General features: G+C 42.3%; 1 protein-coding gene across 1 annotated transcript in view; it reads left to right on the top strand.

Moving 5' to 3' along the window:
- The window catches only part of NAV1 (neuron navigator 1), a 234224-nt gene that overhangs the window by 88212 nt on the left and 125570 nt on the right, over nucleotides 1–20442 (top strand). Inside the window, exon 4 of the mRNA XM_056844035.1 lies at nucleotides 18418–18520. Within this exon, the coding sequence (XP_056700013.1) occupies nucleotides 18418–18520 (103 nt within the window). The remainder of the gene's footprint in view (nucleotides 1–18417; nucleotides 18521–20442) is intronic.

Genomic DNA, 20442 nt, shown 5'->3' with positions numbered 1-20442 from the left:
CATAACTTGTGAATCAAGGATCATCTGCTTGCTTCCCTCATGCCCTTGCAGACATTGTCTGATACCGTTGGGGTCAGGTGGGCTGTTCTATAAGGCTGTTATGTAAAATGAAGGCAGGCACAGGGGAATAACAGGCCGCAGGCAGCTGCCCTGGCTGCTGGTATTTCCTGGACTTTCCAAATCAATGGAGGTTTAGGATGAGTCAGAAACAAACAGTGTGGAACTGAAACTCAGTAGCTGCTCATGTCTTTGAGGGATTTCTTTGCTGTTTTGTAACTTGTGAAAAAAGAATTTTGAAAATGTTCATAAATATGAAATATCTTGATAAATGTAGACATGTCCTACCTTTATAGCATGATATTGTCGAAGGCTTTCATGGTCAGAGTTCATTGGTTCTTGTAGGTTAACCGGGCTGTGTGACCACGTCAGGAAAGAAAATACCAAGACCACGGTCACACAGCCCGGATAACCTACAAGAACTTTATGGCATGAGTTTAGATAACAAACAGTGTGGTTTAAATGTTGTTCTTTCCCCCTATTCAAGCAAGTGGATAATTCTACAAAGAACTGGTGAGGATTTCTGATACAAGCTAAGTCCATGGCAGTTGCCTGGCTATACCTTACATTTTCCCTGGGTACATCCCCAGGTTGGGTCATGGACATGTTCAGGAAGCTCTGTAATTCACAGGTATGGGAGGCCCTCGATTTCAGTTGAGATTGTGGCACGTGGGAAGAAGGCACTTAGACCTCCTCCCTACGTACTGGTCTCACAACCTGAAATGTCCCTAGGAACCTGGATATTTGCTCTGATTAGGAAACTGCTGTGTAGTAGCACAAGTAGTACTTGTGCAGTGCTCAGCAGGACAAATAGCACCCCTCTTGGGCTGTTTCAGTTTAGGAAAATGGCACATTTTGGAGACCCCTTGTCTCCACGTGCTGCAGTCCCTATCTGAACTGGGCCCACATTGGCATACGAAGTATGAAGCTGTCAGGATATGCCTGTGACCAACCCAGGGACGTACCTGGGGAAAATATAAAATGGAGTTAGGAGCTGAGAATGATAATGAGATGCATTAATTCTAAATTTGGCAATTGAAAGACTTCCATATTGCATGGTGGGTGTGTGGGTGTAAAGTGCCATCAAGTTGCAGCCGACTTATCGCAACCTCTTATGGGGTTTTCAAGGCAAGAAACTAACAGAGGTGGTTTTGCCAGTGCCTTCCTCTGCATAGCAACCCTGGTATTCCTTGGTGGTCTCACATCCAGATACTAACCAGGGCTGACCCTGCTTAACTTTTGCGATCTGGCTATACTATGCTTTCTATACTATGCTCCATATAGTATTACATTATAAGAATCCATTGCCATGACCTACAAGTTTCTAACTTTTGTTTCTCTTAAAGAAAAAGTCTCTAGCTCTTTTCTTAATGGCTCCATAACAAATAAAGATCTGGAGACTTAAAAAGAAAAGAAAGCTGGGAATTAGTGGATTGTTGCAAAGGATCATGATAGCATTATTGTGCTACAGGAATGTGTCAATTATAACACACACACACACACGACCATCTAGTGATATGGGGGAAATGGTGGCTTGTGGGGTCAGAAAGGGAAGTGCAAGGAAATCTGCCATGTAAATGCTGTTTTGCCACTGCAAATCCCTTGGTGAAGAATCATCGCTGTGTGGAAGCAGCTGGCCTTTTGTGTGCTTACGATTCTTATTGAATGCAGGATGGGGATGGCTGGTGACATACTGTGCTTACAGCCTAAACTGCAGATATTAAGACTCCTATTCCCAACTAGTAATTCTAGCTGCTCTTGGAGACAGGGTAGTTTATGCAAGGCAAGCACTTTTAGAAATTACTGGTACGTATTCTTGTGGGGCTTTTTATAGGGCTCCCATAGTGTCCCCAGCTGAAACAAAGGACAACAGTGTTAGAGGTTGCCTGTAAAGTTTCTAGCATAGCAACTGCTACTGCCCCACATTTTTGTGGCTGTAAAGACCAATTCTCATAATAATTTCAGCAACACTTGTCTAACAAATCAGGCTAATTTTCACCTCTTGCTGACATGGATGAAATGAATTGCTAAAGTTTTTCTGCTTGTGTACCCAAAACTCATCTAGTTTGATTTAGGTACAAGCCATCAACATGCACAGGACCCGTTCAGCTCATAACACCACCCAAACCTTCAAGTTAGTACAGGCTGGCTGGAAATCATGTTTGCCATGAGCTGAAAAAATTTGTGAAAATAAAGCCATCTGTCAGCCATTGTAACCTGGAATCAGGGTCCAAGCTAACTTGCCAACTCAGCATCTCATTGATGCCTGGCAGAACTGACCTGTCCAGTTTTCTGTGTGCTGCTGTAGCAGATGATGGTAGAACTTTCCCCCCAGAGAAAGATATAGTTTCAAGAGAGGGAAAGGACTTCTTCAGAATGGTCATGGAAGCAGAGAGCAGGCTGTGATTGTTGTTATGCCTGGAATGTGCATGGACATGTTACAGAGGTCTGTAACACTGAGGGTTGCTGGTAAAATTGTAGATGGAACTACACATGATCTTCTTTCATGAACTAATAGTAGCTGTAGGGGAAGGGGATTTTAATTGGGGCCATGGCTATGCGGCAAGAGGGATTTTACCCCCCCCCCAATTTCTATGATAGAAATTGTCCATAACCCAAGCTCTGTCAAAGGGTAAAAGGAAAATATAGGATGGATTTGTTGCCCTTCAGGAGCTAACAAACGCTCAGAGAGGGATTTCTGTTGGGAAAATAACATGGGGAATGGTTAAACTCCCATCTCTGTGCCATGGTCCTCAGGAGGTTGCTTTTCATGGTTAAAGTATAGTTTGGGAGACCCAGTCCCCAATGTGGGTCCAGTGATAGTTTCACAGAATGGCTGAATCCTAGGACTGTGTTTGAGTTCCAAAAATGGTTTATGCCATCCACGTTAGGTTGATTGGCTGGGTTGGTAGTAGGGAAGAGAATACAAGTGCTGGTGCTTGGACTTGCAAAGATGTTGTGGCTGGTACTCTTACATTTCCAAAGAGAGGATCAATAGAGACCAGAAGGAGAAAACTAACAGCCACATCCATTCAGTATTTTGGCAGCTGTGAAATGCCATTCATATTTGCATATAGTATGGTGCTCATTCCAATAATGTGTACTGTTCATTCCGTCAATGGTAATTGCACGCGCGCGCACACACACACACACACAACAACAACCCATCCCTTTATGTAACTAGCTGCTTTTAGCATTCATTCCCTTTGGGAGATTAATGTTGTCCTGAATGCAGTACTGCTTTTATTCAGATGCATCTATAGCATTATCACAAGGCTGCTTCTCACAGCAGTTCAGTGTACTCAGTCCTACCTTGAAGGTAGGCTTCAGAGTGTGGTGTTGGGACTGCTGCTCTGCCCTTGGGCCTCTGGCTTACAGGGTCCTGCAAGATTCCATCTTGTCCCCCCTGTTTTTTAACATCTATTTAAAGCCAATTGGGAGAGGTTATAGGGAGGTTTGGGCTGTTTGCGCCAATATGTAGATGACACTCAGCTGTATCTTGCTCTTCCAGCAGATCCCAGGGAGACTGCAGAAACTGTGATGGACCAAGGGACTGATTCAGTATAAGGCAGCTTCCTGTGTTCATGTGAACAGGTGCCTAGAGGCAGTTTTTGAATGGATATGAGCTAACACACTGAAACGTAATCCTCACCAAAAGGAGATGCTTCTGGTGGGGAGAAGGTTTGACCTAGGAACTTGATATCTCCTATTCTGGATGGGGTTGCACTCCCCCTAAAGAAGCAGGTTCATAGCTTGGATGTGCTGCTGGACCCAGGCCTTTTGTTAGATAAACAGGTGACAGTGGTGGTCAGGGGTGCCTTTCACCAGCTTTGGCTAGTGAGCCAGCTGGGGCCTTCTTGGGCAGGAAAGATCTTGTTGCTGTGGTACATGCCCTGGTAACATCCAGATTAGATTACTTCAATGTGTTGTACGTGGTGCTGTCCTTGAAGACTCTCAGGAAGTTAGAGTTTGTACAGAATGCTGAGGCCGAAATATGGACTGGGTTGGTTGTAGGAACCATATTATTCCAGTCTTGTTCCATCTGTATTGGCTCCCAATTTACATCTGGACCTAATTCAAGGTGCTGGTTTAAAGCCCTATATCATTTGAGGCCAGCATACCTAAATGACCACATACTCCCATGTGAACATACCTGTCCACTCCTGTCATGTTTGGAGGCTCTGCTTCAGGTGCCCCCATCATCTGAGGCCAGATGGGTGGTGATCCTGAGAAAGGGGCTTCTTGGTCGTGGTGCTGAAACTTCTGGAACTCCCTCCCCAGGGAAATTTGTCTGTCTCCCTATATTGTTATCTTCAGCCAGCAGGTGAAGACTTTTTTTGTTTGGTTTGGCATCCCCCCCCCCCCCAGTAACTGTTATTGACCTTCCTCCCTGGTTGTGTTGTTATGTGTCTTTGGGCATTCATATGCTTTATCGAATTGTTTAAATATTGTATATGTTGTTTAAATGTTTACATTTTAAATGCTGTTTTCATGTTTTGCTATTTTAATTTTGAAACGTTTTAAATGTTTGATGTTTGCCACCATTGGAACCATATTTGAGTGGAAAGGCAGGATAGAAATTTGTAAATAATAATAAATTGTTGGCCTGCATTGTTGCTTTTAATTAATAGCTGCCACACTGGACAGTTGCACTGTGGTAATGGGGATAGTGATTCCTGTTTGCAAAAGAACTTGTGCATGGGGGAATCTTATTATTATTATTTTTTTTTTTTGGCTTGGTGCAATGCTACCTGCTTTCTTTATCAGCAATCTTCCCACATTAGCTTGTGCTGTCTTCCTCCAGCATCTTGTGAAATATCAAACCTTACTTTTCCGGTCCCACATCCTCTGTTGCCCATTAACCCTGACTTCAGCAAAAGCCAGTGCTGGTTCATGGGCTTTTAAGTGTTCAGTCTTGAAAGGAAATGCCCTTGATTTGCAGACTGACAGCAATTTGCAAAGTCAGAGGTATTCTGGAGAATGTGAATTTCTGTCTCCATTTCTGTTTGGAAATACTCCTTTGGAGGAAACACTTCCCCACACCCAAAAGTTCTTGCACAGATGCTGCAGAAGTGTTTATCCATTTGTATCCCCGTGTTGAATGGCCCTTTGGTATCTGGAAGTGAAGCAAACATGGTCACTAAGAGAGAACAGGTGGGAAGGGCTTCAAGGCTTTATATTACAAACATTTATATTATTGTCTTATTCTCAAATAATTCCCATGGAATTCCTAAAGGCAATAATGTAAATGTTTATTTTATTTATGTACTTCATTTACACCCCACCTTTCTCCCCAGTGGGGACCCAAAGCAGCCTGCATCATTCTCCTTTCCTCCATCTTACCTTCACAACAACCTGTGAGATAGGTTAGGTTAGTGTGAGATAGGTTAGTGTGTGACTGGCCCAAGCATTCATGGCAGAGTGGGGATTTAAACCTGGCTCTCCCAGAATCCAGTCCAACACCCTGACCACATCTTGAGATACCCTGGATCGAAGCACTGCCAGCATAGAGTTTCTCAGTTTCAAAAAATATATATATTTTTTGTAAGGCCATTTACTTTCCCTCAGTTGCTGTCTATTCCATTTTAATCGAGGGTTCTCATATATTTAAAACGCCACTTGACCCTAATGCAATTCTGATTAATGTATTAACCAAGTTTAAAGAGGTTTCTCTAACCATTTCTATCTGTACAACTATAATAGATACCGCCTTCTTGACTTGTAGGCATCTTGGGAGAAATGAAACCTGCTTGGTGCATTCTTCATGACTGTGAGCCTCTGATTTCTATGTGTGTTACTGTAGCAACCATCCCCCCCATGGTTTGCTGAGGGGAACTGTGTAGTGGATCAGAGTGTTGGCAGGAAGTGCTTAAGCATGTTCTTAATGGAATCCTTACATAAATGCTGAAGGTTTTGCTGTAATGTAATAAAGGCTGTGTTGTTGTCTTGTTCATAAGGATGAAACATCAATTAAGAAAGCGGGGCCATTTGTGGCCTCTTAAGTGAGTTCAGGTCAGGAGTGGTGCACAGAATAATTCTTACTTTTCCATGAGATCTGATGGGAGAATCTGATGTGCCCTGGATGCTGATAAAGAGAGACTTCCTTTTATGGCCAACAGTGTACCATACAGTACAGTTTACAGCTTTATCCTAAGGCACAGACCACCAGCGCTTCCATTGTCTGGTATTCCTTATGGGGGCACTTGGGCTGGATTGGCAGGAGTATTGGGTTTATAAAGCCTTTGATTATTGAGAAGCAAGATAAAACAAAGCAGGCTAAAGACTAGGGGAGAGCTGAGCCACAGCTTGGCTGAGTGTGTTGCACCTTGTATCTGAATTGATACAATGGGTGTTGGGGTCCTGAGCTACTCAGAGGATCTGGCTTGATCCCAACTGAATATGACCACCAAATGTACACCAACTGCATCCTAGAATGTGGGAAAACAGAAAATCCACTCTGTTAAGCTTCTAGGTGAAGAAAAGTAACTAGAAGAAAAGTACCCTAAGTACTCTTAGATCACATATGAACCTTGGGTAAGGCACATGGTAGGGTCTTAATGGGATCAGTTGCCGGGTGGGAGGGAAGGGAACCGTGCAAGGGGGCATGCAGGTGGTGCATGGTATGTTTGACTGCCGTGTCAAAGAAAGGACTTTGCCTACTCTTCTTCCTAACATGTTGAACGCACATGTTTTGTTGTGAATACCTGGTTATTTTGGGGTGGGGTACAGGCTTTTAGTCCTCAGCAACTCAGCACAGTCATGAAAGGTGAAAAAAAGCAGCCCCTCCCAGTTTCTCCTGGGAAGTCACCACTGACTGACTTCTTTTAGAATTACCATCATTGCTCAGCAGAACAAGAAATGTGCTGCCAGGCTAGCAATAGGCAAGGGCGCATTTCTCTTCCGTTAATCATGTAGATCCCTCCAGCCTTAACAGCCTTTCAGAAGCTGTTGCCAACCCCTGTGCTTGCTGCGAAGAAGGTACACTAGATACCCTCTCTGGATATTATTTCTTCCCCTGTTGAGCTTTGCTCGTCAGTCAAATAATCCCAAGCCAATGACTTGATTTCTCCCAACAGAGACATCACAAGAGGCTGCGGCTATTTTAAATCCAAGGCCTTTTACTGCCATCTTGTGGTTGGGTGTAGCAGATACCGGTCACTTTGTACAATGGAGAAATAGAAGGAGAAAAACTAGCGGAACAGGAGGCTTGTGGTGTATGTGCAAGCCCAGCTCCGAACTCATCCCTTCTTAACTGCTTTACCATCCGCTTGTTAGCCAAAGGCAATAGCTTCTAGGGACCTCACCACCCCTTCCACCATAAATACTTTCCCTGAGAATCGGATAATCCAGATAAATGCAGTGCAAATGTATAACGAATTACCAAGTTTATGTTCTCCAGTTCCCGGAAATTCCAGTTCTGATTCCTCTGCATGCTATCCAGTAGCCACCTGCCATTCCACTCGCTCCCATTTTTACAAGGGTATTTCTGAACTGCACCCCCCACCCCGCTAATCGACATTCATTCACCTACTAGAAATGGTGTGTATGTTTGAAGGCTAATAGATGGGGTACTGTCGACTGTTCTAGGAAACAAGGAAAGAAGAAGAAAAGATGCTGTGGTTTATAATATGAATACAGTGCTCTTATGCCAGATGCATAAGGTGTATGTACATTTTGACTGGAGTAAAACATAGAAAGTTATGTGAATCACCAGTTGTCTTCTGGGGTGACACAGTAGATGGAGGTTTTTCCTGGCCTTTCAGGTATAAGCAATCTAGTATAGGAGATTAATAATATATGTGGAGTGCAGTGTATTGGATTTTTTCCATTAGGTGTATATTGGCTGCTATCCTAAAAGCTATTATGAGAAACTTCCACTGCAACCAGTAAGACTGTGTTGAGTACTAAGGCCAGTACCTTCAAACCAGACCTGAAACAGTGTGCTGATAGAAATAATGCTAAATAGAAACAAAGTTAGAAATGACTAGTCTCATTTGGTTCAAGACACAGCAGAGTCTGAACAGCTATATGAAGGACTGCTGAACTTCTAGGGCAGGTTAGCATTTTGATGTATCTTCAAGGTTTTTTTTAACAAATCTTTTGCACAAGTGAGAATTACATCAACAGCATTTCACAGAATTTTCAGTGATCTTGTCCGCTGCAACTTTTGAAGGGTATCTATTAATTTATCAGGGTTGCTTTTTTCCTAAAGTGGCTTATACCTCTGAAAGGTAAAAGGAGAAATTGGACATTTAAATATTGCAATCCTGGGAGGGAGTGAACTAAAGTGGATTCAACTAGGACATTTTCAGTCTAAAAATTACATTCAGGGAATGACAAAGACAGAAGAAATAGAATTGCTCTAATAGTGAGGCAAGACATAGCCCAGGCAGTCAGGGGCTATAATGCAAAATCTGATTGAATGATACCAATCACACTTCATAGAAAGCCTATTAATATAACCATCATTCACATTTATGCCCCAACAGCAGTTGCTGATGAGGAAGAAATTGAAAGCTTTTATGCAAGTATCCAGGAAGAAATTGATCACACACCTAAACAGGATGTGCTGTTCATCATAGGTGACTAGAACACAAAAGTAGAAACAAAGCAGAATCAAATATTGCTGTCAGATTTGGACTAGGAGCACGAAATGAAGCAGGAGAGTGACTTCATAGAATTCTGTGAAGACACCAGTTTGTTCATTGCAAACACGTTTCAGGCAACCAAACAGAAACCAAATCAGAAGTCTAAATGAAGCACTCCAGCAACTTGGACATAGAGAATGATTACAATAACCAGAAACCAAATCAGAAGTCTAAATGAAGCATTCCAGCAACTTTTACATAGAAAGAGAATGATTACAATAACCAGTGTAAAGAAATAGAAGAAAACAACAACAAAAAGGAAGAACATGAGGTTTGTTCCACAAGATCCAAGAAATCAAAGTTGGAAGTGACTTTATGCTTTTAAAACAACACACAGAAGTCCCAAATTACCCCAATCCTGTATGATTACATCTTTAAGTGCACATGGATAGTTGCAGAAATTTAGTAAAAGAGCAATTATACAAGGCTTAATGGCCAGTTAATTATTAAACCATATTTATGGAAGTCTGACAAGTGTAATAGCCTAACTTTCAGGATGCAACTAGATAAAGCGGGACCCGGATGTCTTAAATTTTCAATAAAAACTGCTCTGAGGAGGCCCAGTTTGTATTGGGGCTGAAACAGAATGGGCTACCTCTCCTTTTTATGCTGCTTTCCAGACAGAAATTGATCTCTGCTCAGTGCTGCTAACCGTGGTAAGGAAAAAGTAGAGCAACTGCTAAGTGTCTCAGCTCTAATCCAAATTGCAGCAGCTTTTTTTTTAATTAATTTTTAATTAATTAATTTAATTAATTTTTTTAAATTTTAATTAAGGGGTCTGGAGGGATCTCTGGTGGCTCATATAGTTGTACCCTCTCTGTAGTACCCTTACACCTTTTATCTTTTAGTGTACAGATTGCTCTATGTAAATAGATTAGTTGTTAAAGTTCATGCTTCAGTCAAAGAAAAAATTGTTCTCTTCTGGTGGGGTAGACGGGGCTTGGTTCTGGTGATACCCTAGATGTTGCAAGCACCTAACGCTTTTTGCAAAGAAATCCAAGTGCTGTCTTCTGAGTCACATTGCATTTTCTGAGCCAGATATTAGCCCTGAAATTTGGCTTCTACAATATGAGGAAGAAATAGGCATTTTATACATATGAACTTGGATCTTTTGTTACAGATTTTGAGATGGAATTTTGATTGCAGTCTAATGTACTCACTGATGCATATGAACAATTACTCTGTTGCACCTTTCTGAACTGGGAAAGATCTATGCAATGTGTTGTATTTTGTGAATGCATGCAGTTCTTTTAAACTAATTTCCATCGGCTTTGAACACTTATATAACATGACAGAAAGATGCATCAACTCAACAATTTAAATCAGCTGGGGCATACTTTTTAGAAAATGATAGTTTTGTAAAATAGAACCTTTGGTGACGCTGTGCAACCAGTCAGTTACTTTCCAGAACGGATTGCTCCAGTGCCCAACCCCTCTTATGAATTTGCATCCCATATTTAGTTGGAATTTCTCCGGGTTTATATTCTGAGCCTCATATATCATTCATAGAACTGCCTGCTATTGAGAATAACCATGTAGACATTTACAGACCATGACTGCCGTCCCTTAAGCCCTGGATAACAAGAGATTGCATACATGAAGTCTCTCCCTACAAGGCAGTCTTTCCAGACCCTTGAGCCATCCAAGTAGATCTTTTCTGAACCCTGGCTAATTTTTACTAGGCATATAAACACAGACACCCAAAGATACACACAAACACTGATAAATACACCCACTCACCATCCTAATAAACCAGTACAGAGCAAGTAAATAGAGAGTCTGTTTCATTCTGATCTCCTCAAACAGTGAGCTATTTTGTATCATCTACCCACAGGAATCTCTGCAGGGAGGCTACTGTTCTGGGCGCTGCCTGCCCTCTGTTCATTTTCAACAGGCCTGTACACAGACAAGCACTGTCCGCAACAAGCCGCGCCATGCAGTCTCGGCAGCCCTTGGTCTCTGAATGAATGCAGCTGCAGTCCTGTGCAACCAGTACTCTCTCGTTGGAAGCTAAATGTCCCTTAACACCTGCAGGCCCGGAAAAGTGCAGGGAGAGTGAAAATGTGGATGTGAGAAGGCTACATGGGGCCCACAGCATTACTTCGTATCCAACTCTTAAGTTCTTGACAACCACTTTAATGCCTGTTTGTGGCCTTTGGTGATTCTTAGGTTCGTATGGAGGGTTCCAAAGCGAAGTACCAGACTCCCATTTTGTCCTCTGTATATATCAGCTCACTAGTGTTTTTTTTCCCCAGCTTTACTTTTTTCCTCTGGCCTAGTTAATGTTTCTTTGGGAGATCAAATTATCTTGTGACTTGGAGAAGCTTTCTGTACTTTCTAGAATCTTTTCTTTAGATACTGCTTATACAGTTATGCTAACTAGGGTTACTACCTCCTTCTGCCTGAAGGTGGCATGTTTCTTTAAGAGTTCCAGGAGACGTGCTTTTCTCCTTGTCAGAAGATGGCAAGGGAAGAGATCCAGGTGGCTACGTTAAAATGTTTTTTCTTGCTTCTAAATCTTTACCAGCAGCTGGCCATGCAAAAATTTAAGTTTGTGGTACTTTTTAGGGACAACCAAAATGACACAAAACAGTGTGCAAGCTTACAAGTTCTCCAGAACTCCTTATCAGGCTATATGTTGAGGGGGAGAGGGAAGAGAAAAATGGTGCTTCAGGCTTAGCATTCCACACAGAACACTTACAAGAGACTTTAAGATCATGGCCTAAAACATCTTATCTCCTTCTTTAACATACAGCCTGATGAGTTCTAGACACCTCAAAGCTGAATATTGTTTTGTGTTATATTGGCTAGTGCTAATATGTAGTTAGCTCTTTGTGGGGGTTTTGTGTTTTCCCATCACTTATTTCTATACCAGGAAAAGGTTTGCCAGACTACTTTTTTGTGTGAGTGAAAATGCATAGGAACAGGGTTTGTAAACAAAATAAGTAGCCCTAGGGAAAAATCCACCTTGTATTATTGACAAAGAAGAGGCATATGTGCCACCTGGATTTCCTACTGCTTGAGGAAGGAGAAGCCAAATGGTGACTATAATGATAATTTCCTGGCAGCCACTTAGGGCAGTTTATTTCAGAGGCAGCACTGGAAAGAATGATGTATTCTCCCCCCCCCCCCAAAAAAAAATTATATATTTTTACCATATTTATGAATTGCATAATTGATGGTCAGGAATTGAAACTTGGGCCTGCATGACACCATGCAGTGTGCCTCCCCTGCTCTCATGAAGGGCACCTCACCCGGCTCCAGATCGATGGTGCTTCTCTTGCTCCCTGCATGAAATGTGTAGTTTCACATGGTTGTTGGCCACGGAGACAGAGGGAAAAGTAGCTTATCTTCTGGTGCTTGTAAGCCTTTGGGCTTCATCCAGCTGCCTGGCTGGTTCAGTGCCATCTTTCTTTTTTTGAAACTCACAGTCTTGTCCGATTCCCACAATGTATTTACTGCTTTGGGTATCTGGGTTTGTTCTGAAGTTCTTCCAGTGCTTGCTTTTTATGTCCTGTGTGTTTTCTGTTGGCTTTATTTTGATTATGGGAGTGTGTTAAAAAATTTTTTATACTGGGGTGAATATTGAGAAGTGTCTGAAAACACTGGCTTGCTTTTAGAAAGCGGACTTTGACATCCCTAGAGTCAAAACTCTGTAACTATACACCACTGGCCAGTTAGACAAAATCTTAGAGTTGTATGAAGATCCCTTTCCTGCTTTTGTTTTCTTTTATGGCACAAATGTGCTCATTTCTTTAAAATATGAGGAAAATATACTGTGGAGAGGGAAATACTGGGCATTTGCAGGGTGAAATACTATACAATATACTGTTAAGCATCTCTGCAGGTTATTAATTTTATTCTCAGAAATAGATGACTGTAGTTCTCTTCCCATGTTCTGTTTTTATATATTTTAAAAAACCGTATCTTCTAAACATAAGGTACATTCATTGTAAGTATAGTCATACTAATTTATGTGAAGAGGGAAATACAAGTAAAGCATTTGAAACTTGCAGGTATTAAGTGAGGCTTTTATGCTGTGGCTATTATGCTTCTGCAGAACTATAGACTCCTACTTGACCTCCTATGATGCTCTTTGAAGGTGAAAGAGGAGTCCAGTCTTGATTCTCTTGGAGGTTGACCTTGGTCTTTGTAGAACAAAGCAGGGAGAGGACAGATGACCATAGAAAGAGTAATGACAACAAAATGTAGACTTTGCTTTTTGTTCACTTGCAGCTGACTGCACCAAATAGATCACAGGCTTTCTTATCATCCAGCCACTATAATGCTAGGCAATCTGTATTAGCATTTTTAAAAGTATTGCATTGCATACAGGGTGTTGCAACTGATGAATGTGCATTGACCTGCTATAATTGGCTGCTTTAATAGAAAGCAAGCAAGAAAAAATCCAGCTGGGAGAGGAAAAAGATGGCTGGCAACCTTTGTCAGATTGTAAGGATCTCCTGGGTGAAAGCAGGGATCCAGCATCCTTTCTACCAATAACCTTCAGCCATGACATGGAGACTCAGACTTGTCTAGCATATACGTACTCTTTCATAGGCTGAATCCAAAGGAGCACCTAGCAATATTTGTGCAGCTAGCTCAGTTGACCCAGGCTGGCCCAGTCTTGTCAGATCTCACCAGATCTCAGAAACTAAGAATGGTCAGCCCTGGTTAGTACTTGGATGGGAGACCACCAAGGCAGTAGTCCAGTGTTGCTAGAGGCAGGTTTATCTCCTTGCCTTGAAAACCCTAGAGGGTCGCCATAAGTCAGTTGCCACTTGATGGCACTTTCTACCTCCACCAGCTCTATTGTAGGGCTTTGAATGAAGGTATGCAAATTGTCCAACTGTTGCCTGATTTCCCGATGAATCACAACCTTTTCCTGGAGACTTGAGGCAGCTTGACAAGTGCAAACACAAATTTGCAATGGAAGACTTTAGCAAATCAGCAAATATACACAGGAAGCACAAAACAGTTTAAAATATATAATGATACCCCACACACAAACTCCACAAAATTTCTGTCGACTTCCCCAAAAAGCTTGCAAAAACAGAACAGCTTTATAGGCTCTTTGGAAAATGAGTAGTAGCGACTTTTTCACTGGCAGTGCCTCTTTGGAAAGTGGGGAGTAGCAGTGTGTGGTTTAAACTTTTGAGGAAGACCTTTCCATAATGTCATTCCAGTGAGTGAAAATGCTCTTGGTCACCTTGCCCAGGCAATTGGTGCATGGAAATAAAATGGTCTGTTAGGTGTGAGGGTCCTAAGACACGAAGGGCTTCACAGTCAAGAAGTAGCATCTTACATTGGGCCTGAAAGTGAATAAATAACCAATGGAGATTTTGAAGGTGTTAAGTGTTCCATTTGGCTAGTTCCAGAAAAAAGCTGGGTTGCTGCATTTTGTACCTCTTAAAGGCTTATGAGTTACCTTCAGACTAGTCTGAACAAGTAAGATATTCTGTTGCCTGCTATTTATTTAATATTGCTGTGTCCTGCTTTTCCTTTTAAAGCTCAGTTTGACTTATATGGATCTTTCATCTCGGCATTGATCAGGTCCATAATCCATTAGCTCTTTATTTTAGCTTCTATTGCGAGACCTGACTGAAGGTAGAATGTGTGTTTAGTGCAGAGTACCTTTTGTGCTCTGTGTGTGGTTTGAACTCTCATTTCAGGTTTGTACCCTGCTGCCACTGTATGTATAATAGCTAGCTTAATCTGTTGTTCTGGCTGCTTCAGGCTACAACATCTGGAACTACATCTGGATTGCATGGTTTGAACCAATGGCTTCCTTGCTCAGGAAAGAGGAAGAGAAAACCCTTTGTGTAAGGAGTATGAGAATTTGTTAAGAATAGGTCCCTGGCAAGGTGTATTGCCAGATCCTTTATTTGACTTGGTTAAACTTTTGGCCACACCAGAAGTGTATCTCTTAACCATAAAACAAAATAAAAGCTTTACGCTCTTGTCTCCAGACTGGTGGAGGTTTAGGTTTAGTGGCTGAAACAGTTTTGTTTTCACATCTATCCAGGGAACTATAATTATTTCACAGAGGTTTGCAAGTCGATTGAGCAGCAGTCTACTGTTTATTTTTTTGCACTAATGTATCTCATTCTCATACCCCTCCTTCCTCCATAGCAGTGCATTTATCAGTCTTCCTTTCTCTATTTAAGACCAAGAATTACATTACTTGGTAGCTCTAGGGTTGCCAGGTCCCTCTTTGCCACTGTCGTGAGGTTTTTGGGGCGGAGCCTGAGGAGAGTGGGGTTTGGGGAGGGGAGGGACTTCAGTGCCATAGAATCCAACTGCCAAAGCGGCCATTTTCTCCAGGTAAACTGATCTCTATCGGCTGGAGAACAGTTGTAATAGCAGGAGATCTCCTGCTAGTACCTGGAGGCTGGCAAGCTCTCACAGAAGCTTTTAATGAAGGTTCTTGATTTGGATAGGTAGTGGTGGTGATTCCTTAAAGTAGTTTGGGAAAAGAGGTGATCATATCCACTTGATAGCAATGGGTGTGTCAAATTGGCTGCTGTGTGCCAACTCTGATACTTTGGCCTTGGGTGGCAGCTCATTTTTAACAAGAGCCATATTTTGAACTGAGCAAGGGCTACCAGTGCACATTGACTTATTCCTTTGTAGCTCAAGATACAGGCAAAGGGTTCTATAGAACAGCAGGAGAGCAAAGTTATTTCCTAATGAGGTTCAGATGCTACTCCAACAGAACCTGTACTATTTATATCTGGGAGGAGGGTCTTTGTGTTAAAGAGCTCAGTGGCTGAATGCCAGCAGAAACAGCTGAGGATGAATTTTAAGGTGGTGGAGTGAATTGGGGGGGTGTCTTTGAAGTTGGTGATTGTGCTGGTGGCTGAATTGGGCACAGGCTGCCATTGGCCTGGCCCCATCGTAGAACATTATGGAGCATGTCACCCACCTAGGCTCTCTCAGGCATCCAGGGAGCTTTTCAGGACCCCAGCCATAATAAAAAATAAAAAAGAGCATGCATGAAATCAGTATAAGGCACCCAAAGCTTCAGGACAAAATCCATTTCGGTTAGCAAAAAAGTTTTTTTTTTAACCAAATCACATCTCTTATTTGCTGAAGTACGGAAGTCTAAGCTGAGAGCGTATATCACATTTTGATCGGATAGGGATGCACAGAACAAGTCGTGACACTTATTAATGCCAACAAACTGACGAGAGTCCAAAGCTAAGGCCTGCTCTGAGGCCCAGGCAAAATGGCCTGTCCCCACCCTTGACCCTACACCCACCTTCTCCGGTCTCCACTAATTGCCACACTCCCCTGCCCATTCTGAATTTCAGGGCCCTTATCAACAGGGTAGCCAACTTTCTGGTAGTAGTGGAGATCTCCTGCTATTACAACTGATCTCCAGATGATAGAGATCAGTTCACCTGGAGAAAATGGTCACTTTGCCCATTGGACTCTATGGCATTGAAGTCCCTCCCCAAACCATGCCCTCTGCAGGGTCCACCCCAAAAATCTCCCGCTGGTGGCAACCCTACTTATCAAGCCTTGACCTTCATATTTAAGATGCTTGGCTAGGGCCCTTCTCTGTGTTTCCTTGCTCTCAGAAGTACAGTGGGGGGCTACTAGAGAGAGGGCCTTTTCTACAATGATGCTTTAGTATCCAAGCCTGGCTTTGTCAAAGAGGGAGGGATATAAAAATGATAGATAGATAGATAGATAGATAGATAGATAGATAGATAGATAGATAATTCACAGTGGGTAGCCTTGTTAGTCTGTCTGCAGTAGTAGAAAAGGGCAAGAGTCCAGTAGCGCCTTAAAGACTAACAAAAATATTTTCTGGTAGGGTATGAGCTTTCGTGAGCCACAGCTCACTTCTTCAGATACCTGTGGCTCACGAAAGCTCATACCCTACCAGAAAATATTTAGATAGATAGATAGATAGATAGATAGATAGATAGATAGATAGATAGATAGATAGATAGATAGATAGTGGAATTCCCATCACTTACCGTATCTGTCTGCCTGATGCCTAGCCTTTTAAATTTAGGCACCAGGTAAAACTTTTTGTTTGTCCAAGCTTTTTGGTTGAATCTGTGTGTGCTTATTTCATGATGCTTCTAGCCACTGTAGGTGGTGATATTTTACTAGTTTAGCTCTTTTTTTTTATTTAGAAAAAGTGGTTTTAATTTGTATATTTGTTTAAATATTTATATATAAGCCTCCCTGGAAGCCATTTTCTGATGAAATGAGCTTTGATTCTTGAAAGTGTATACCCTGAAAATCTTGTCAGTCTCTAAGGTGCTATTGGACTTGAATCTAGCTGTTTATCTTCTGAGTGCTTTTGCATAGTGTGCATTTTTAAATAAGTCATTATTTGTCCTACTTGCCTGCTTAGAATCCACAAGCACAGAGCTAAACAGCAGCAGCTGGTGTTCCATCCTTAAACACAGATATGCTTTTTCTTGCATCTTGGCCCACTGGCATTCAAAAACTGTGCAGCTGAGGATGTCTGTTCTGCTCTCCTTGGCAATGTGTGCAACAGACAGAGCACTGAACTCCAAATTCCTGCAGAAAGGAATTCCTGAGGACAGCGGCAGCTCATATCCCAGGGAATGAGCATACCTGCTGTTTAGTATATCAGCTGCTTCCATTCATTCCAGCTTCAATCAGCTGGCTGCTTGCCCTGTGTTTCCATTATGGCTCCTGTTTTGCTATATAAAAAATGACTCTCCCCAATCCCCCCTCCTCACTGTTACCACCACATATCTTCTGGCTGGGCTGAGAACCTCTTGCAAAAGTCTTTCACAGTTTGGGGGTGGCGGCGTACAATTTCTCTCCTGCCTGCTGGGTTTACAGGCCAGATGCAGGCTGAGATTTGTGATTTCAGTTTGATTGACAGGTGGTCTGCACCAGTGAAAATAGGACAGAGCAATGGGCTGAACTTGGGATGCAAGCACTACGGTCTGCTGGTCGTGTTCCACCCGTGCCTCAGCTGTGACTTGACAGCAAAAAAAGGGCTCAGTGCAGAGGAAGAGCAAATTTATAGTGATTGAAGGAACATAAAGTATAGAGATATTTTAAACCAAATTGTGTTTAACACGTGGAATTAAAACATCATTTCTATCTGTCTGTCTGTCTATCTCTGGCTAGATACTTTTTTTCACTGGCAAAGGGGGAAGGGGGAAATAAAAGAAGAATTCTGCTTTCTAAGGATGTCCCTTAGAGTTCAGAAGCATTAAAGGAATACGGTGAGGATGGGGACACAGAAGCTGCCTGTGGATAGTAAAAAGATAGACAGGTGGGAAAAGGAACCATGGAGAAATGGGCTAGTTATGATAAGTGGTACAGAGAGAACCTAGTTTTGGGATGAGTAATTGTTTTCATGGGGGTCGACGGGCTCCTGCTTTCCTGTCCATGTTGTAGAGACAGCTGTTGTAGCTGTGATGTAACAGGAGTTAGGTTTAGGACTGTTACAAGTTTTTGGTCCTTCATGAAATTGAATTTTTCACCATCACCTAATTGGATTGGTCAGAGAGTTCACATTCATCTTAGCTGGGAAGGAAATATGTACATGTGCAAGTGGAGTTGACAAGTAGCACATACATGCAAATCACAGTTATACACACACATGTTGTGCATAACTGTGATGAGGGGAGGCTTCAGGGAGTACAACAGTTGAATGCATCTCCCTTTCTGCAGTTTATGTGTAACTGTAATGTCTTCCTTCATACAGATCCTGAATCCCAGAGAAAGAGAACAGTGCAGAATGTATTGGATCTGCGGCAGAACCTGGAGGAGACCATGTCCAGCCTGCGGGGTTCCCAAGTAACTCACAGGTAAGGCCTCTAAACTGAGATTCTTTCTTCTTCTGGCCACATTGGTAGTCTCACTTTTTTTTGCCATCATGTCGCAGCCAATGTATAGGGTTTTCAAGGCAAGACAATGTATAGGGTTTTCAAGGCAAACCTTATAGGTTTTTCAAGGCAAGACACAAACAGAGGTAGTTTGCCATTGCTTGCCTCTGCTTAGCAACCCTAGACTACCTTGATGGTCTCCTGTCCAAGTACTAACCAAGGCTGACCCTACTTAGCTTGCAAGATCTGATGAGTTCTGGCTGGCCTAAGCTATCCAGGTCAGGGTGATCTGACATTTAGGTTTACCATATTAGTTCATTTGATAACACCTCTCAGTGGCCACCCCCCTTTCCTGGAATCCATAGACCAGAGGAACCAATGCTATTCATCCAGTAAGAAGCACAAACATTTTCATATTGTTTGGGCAACATTTTTGAAACGGCAGCCTTGGTACTCATTCACATTCTGTGCACAAACTGTTGACAGTCACATATTTTGTCAATATAAGATGCTATTACTACAAAACTGTAGTTATTTTAAATACAGGTGTTCTCCTTTCTCTTCTTGGGCATCCACTCTGTGATTTGAATAGGCCTGTGGGGTAGGAGGGGTCTCTATTGTGGCTGTCAAAGCATATGTGCCTAGAGATGCCAATTTTATAAAGGCACACAGTATGTCATATTGAGGGTGCTGCAGGAAAAAAGAGCCATGATTGCTAATGAAATTGGCCTCCAAAGTTCATAGTATAAACCAGTTCCTGCTATATTAATTGTAGACCCACCAGCTAGGTGGAGTATTGACCAAGCCTCCTCCTCCTCCCTACCCAAGCAGTCTCTTCAGGTAAGGGAAACATTTTTCATAGATTTGGTTTCCTTTTCAAGTGTGAGAAAAAACAACGTGTGGTTTCTGTTGAATGCCATCGGCTTGGAAGCCCAAGATGCAATGACTGGTTTGTGTCAGTCATGCAGTTATGTTATGTCCCCCTTTTGTTTCTTCTGCTAAGGTTTAAGATGGTTCCGAACAGACTAAACCAGTGGAGCTGACTACATGCCTGCTAGATTCATCTTTTTTACGTCAGAGGTTTTGCAGAAGTACAAAAAATGCACATAGATCGTCCCCACACTGGATACTGCAAGTGAAGTGGGAGACACAACAACTAGGAAGAATCTTTAAACAGCAATGCAGATGCAGAGAGCTAGATGTACAAAAGTGAGAAATAACCTTTCAGAGTTGGTGGTGGTGGTGGTTACTACCCAGAGAAAAGTTGGTACCCCCTGAGTGTAAGGCAAAGGGGCAGGGTCTCTGGGCAGAGACCTGGAATGGCTGCAGAGCGTTTCTAAGCTAGTGGGATCCAAGGCAAAGGGTCCTGCAAGTCTGTTCCTTCACAGAGGTAGATAACATCATCTGGTAAATAACATTGCATCAAGCCTCTGTTAAAGGGACAAGACTTCATACTCCAGGCCTGTGGCAACCCAGTTAGTAAGAGTTCAGTCTTGTCTGCTTGTAGGAGGCAGAAGAAAATTTTCAGTGGTCTGACTGTTCTGGGAATTCTTCACTGTCTGTCTTCTGCCTGTTCATGGAGAAATTCTGTATTAACTTAAATTGGTGCTTTCCTTAAATAATTTGCATTAGTTTTCCCCCCTCCAAGATAAGCCATGTACATGAGCCATCAGGTGCATTAAAAATTGTTTTTAAAACACAAAACCTGTTAGTGCTTAGAGCCCTGTCAGTTCCCAGTTCTGCTAAAATATAGAGGGGCAGAAGGGGAAAAAGATATGAACCATTTTAACATTGTTTGTCTTGGTAACAAGGAAAACAATACCAGGGGATGCAGGAAGCAATATAAAATGAAAGACGTACACAATTTCAAGGATAGTAAACTTCACTAACAGAAAAGAATGCTG

The sequence above is a fragment of the Euleptes europaea genome, chromosome 2, assembly GCF_029931775.1.
Source record: "Euleptes europaea isolate rEulEur1 chromosome 2, rEulEur1.hap1, whole genome shotgun sequence".
Taxonomy (NCBI): Eukaryota; Metazoa; Chordata; class Lepidosauria; order Squamata; family Sphaerodactylidae; genus Euleptes; species Euleptes europaea.
Note: the sequence above shows the minus strand (reverse complement) of the source record. Positions and strands in the feature narration are given on the sequence as shown.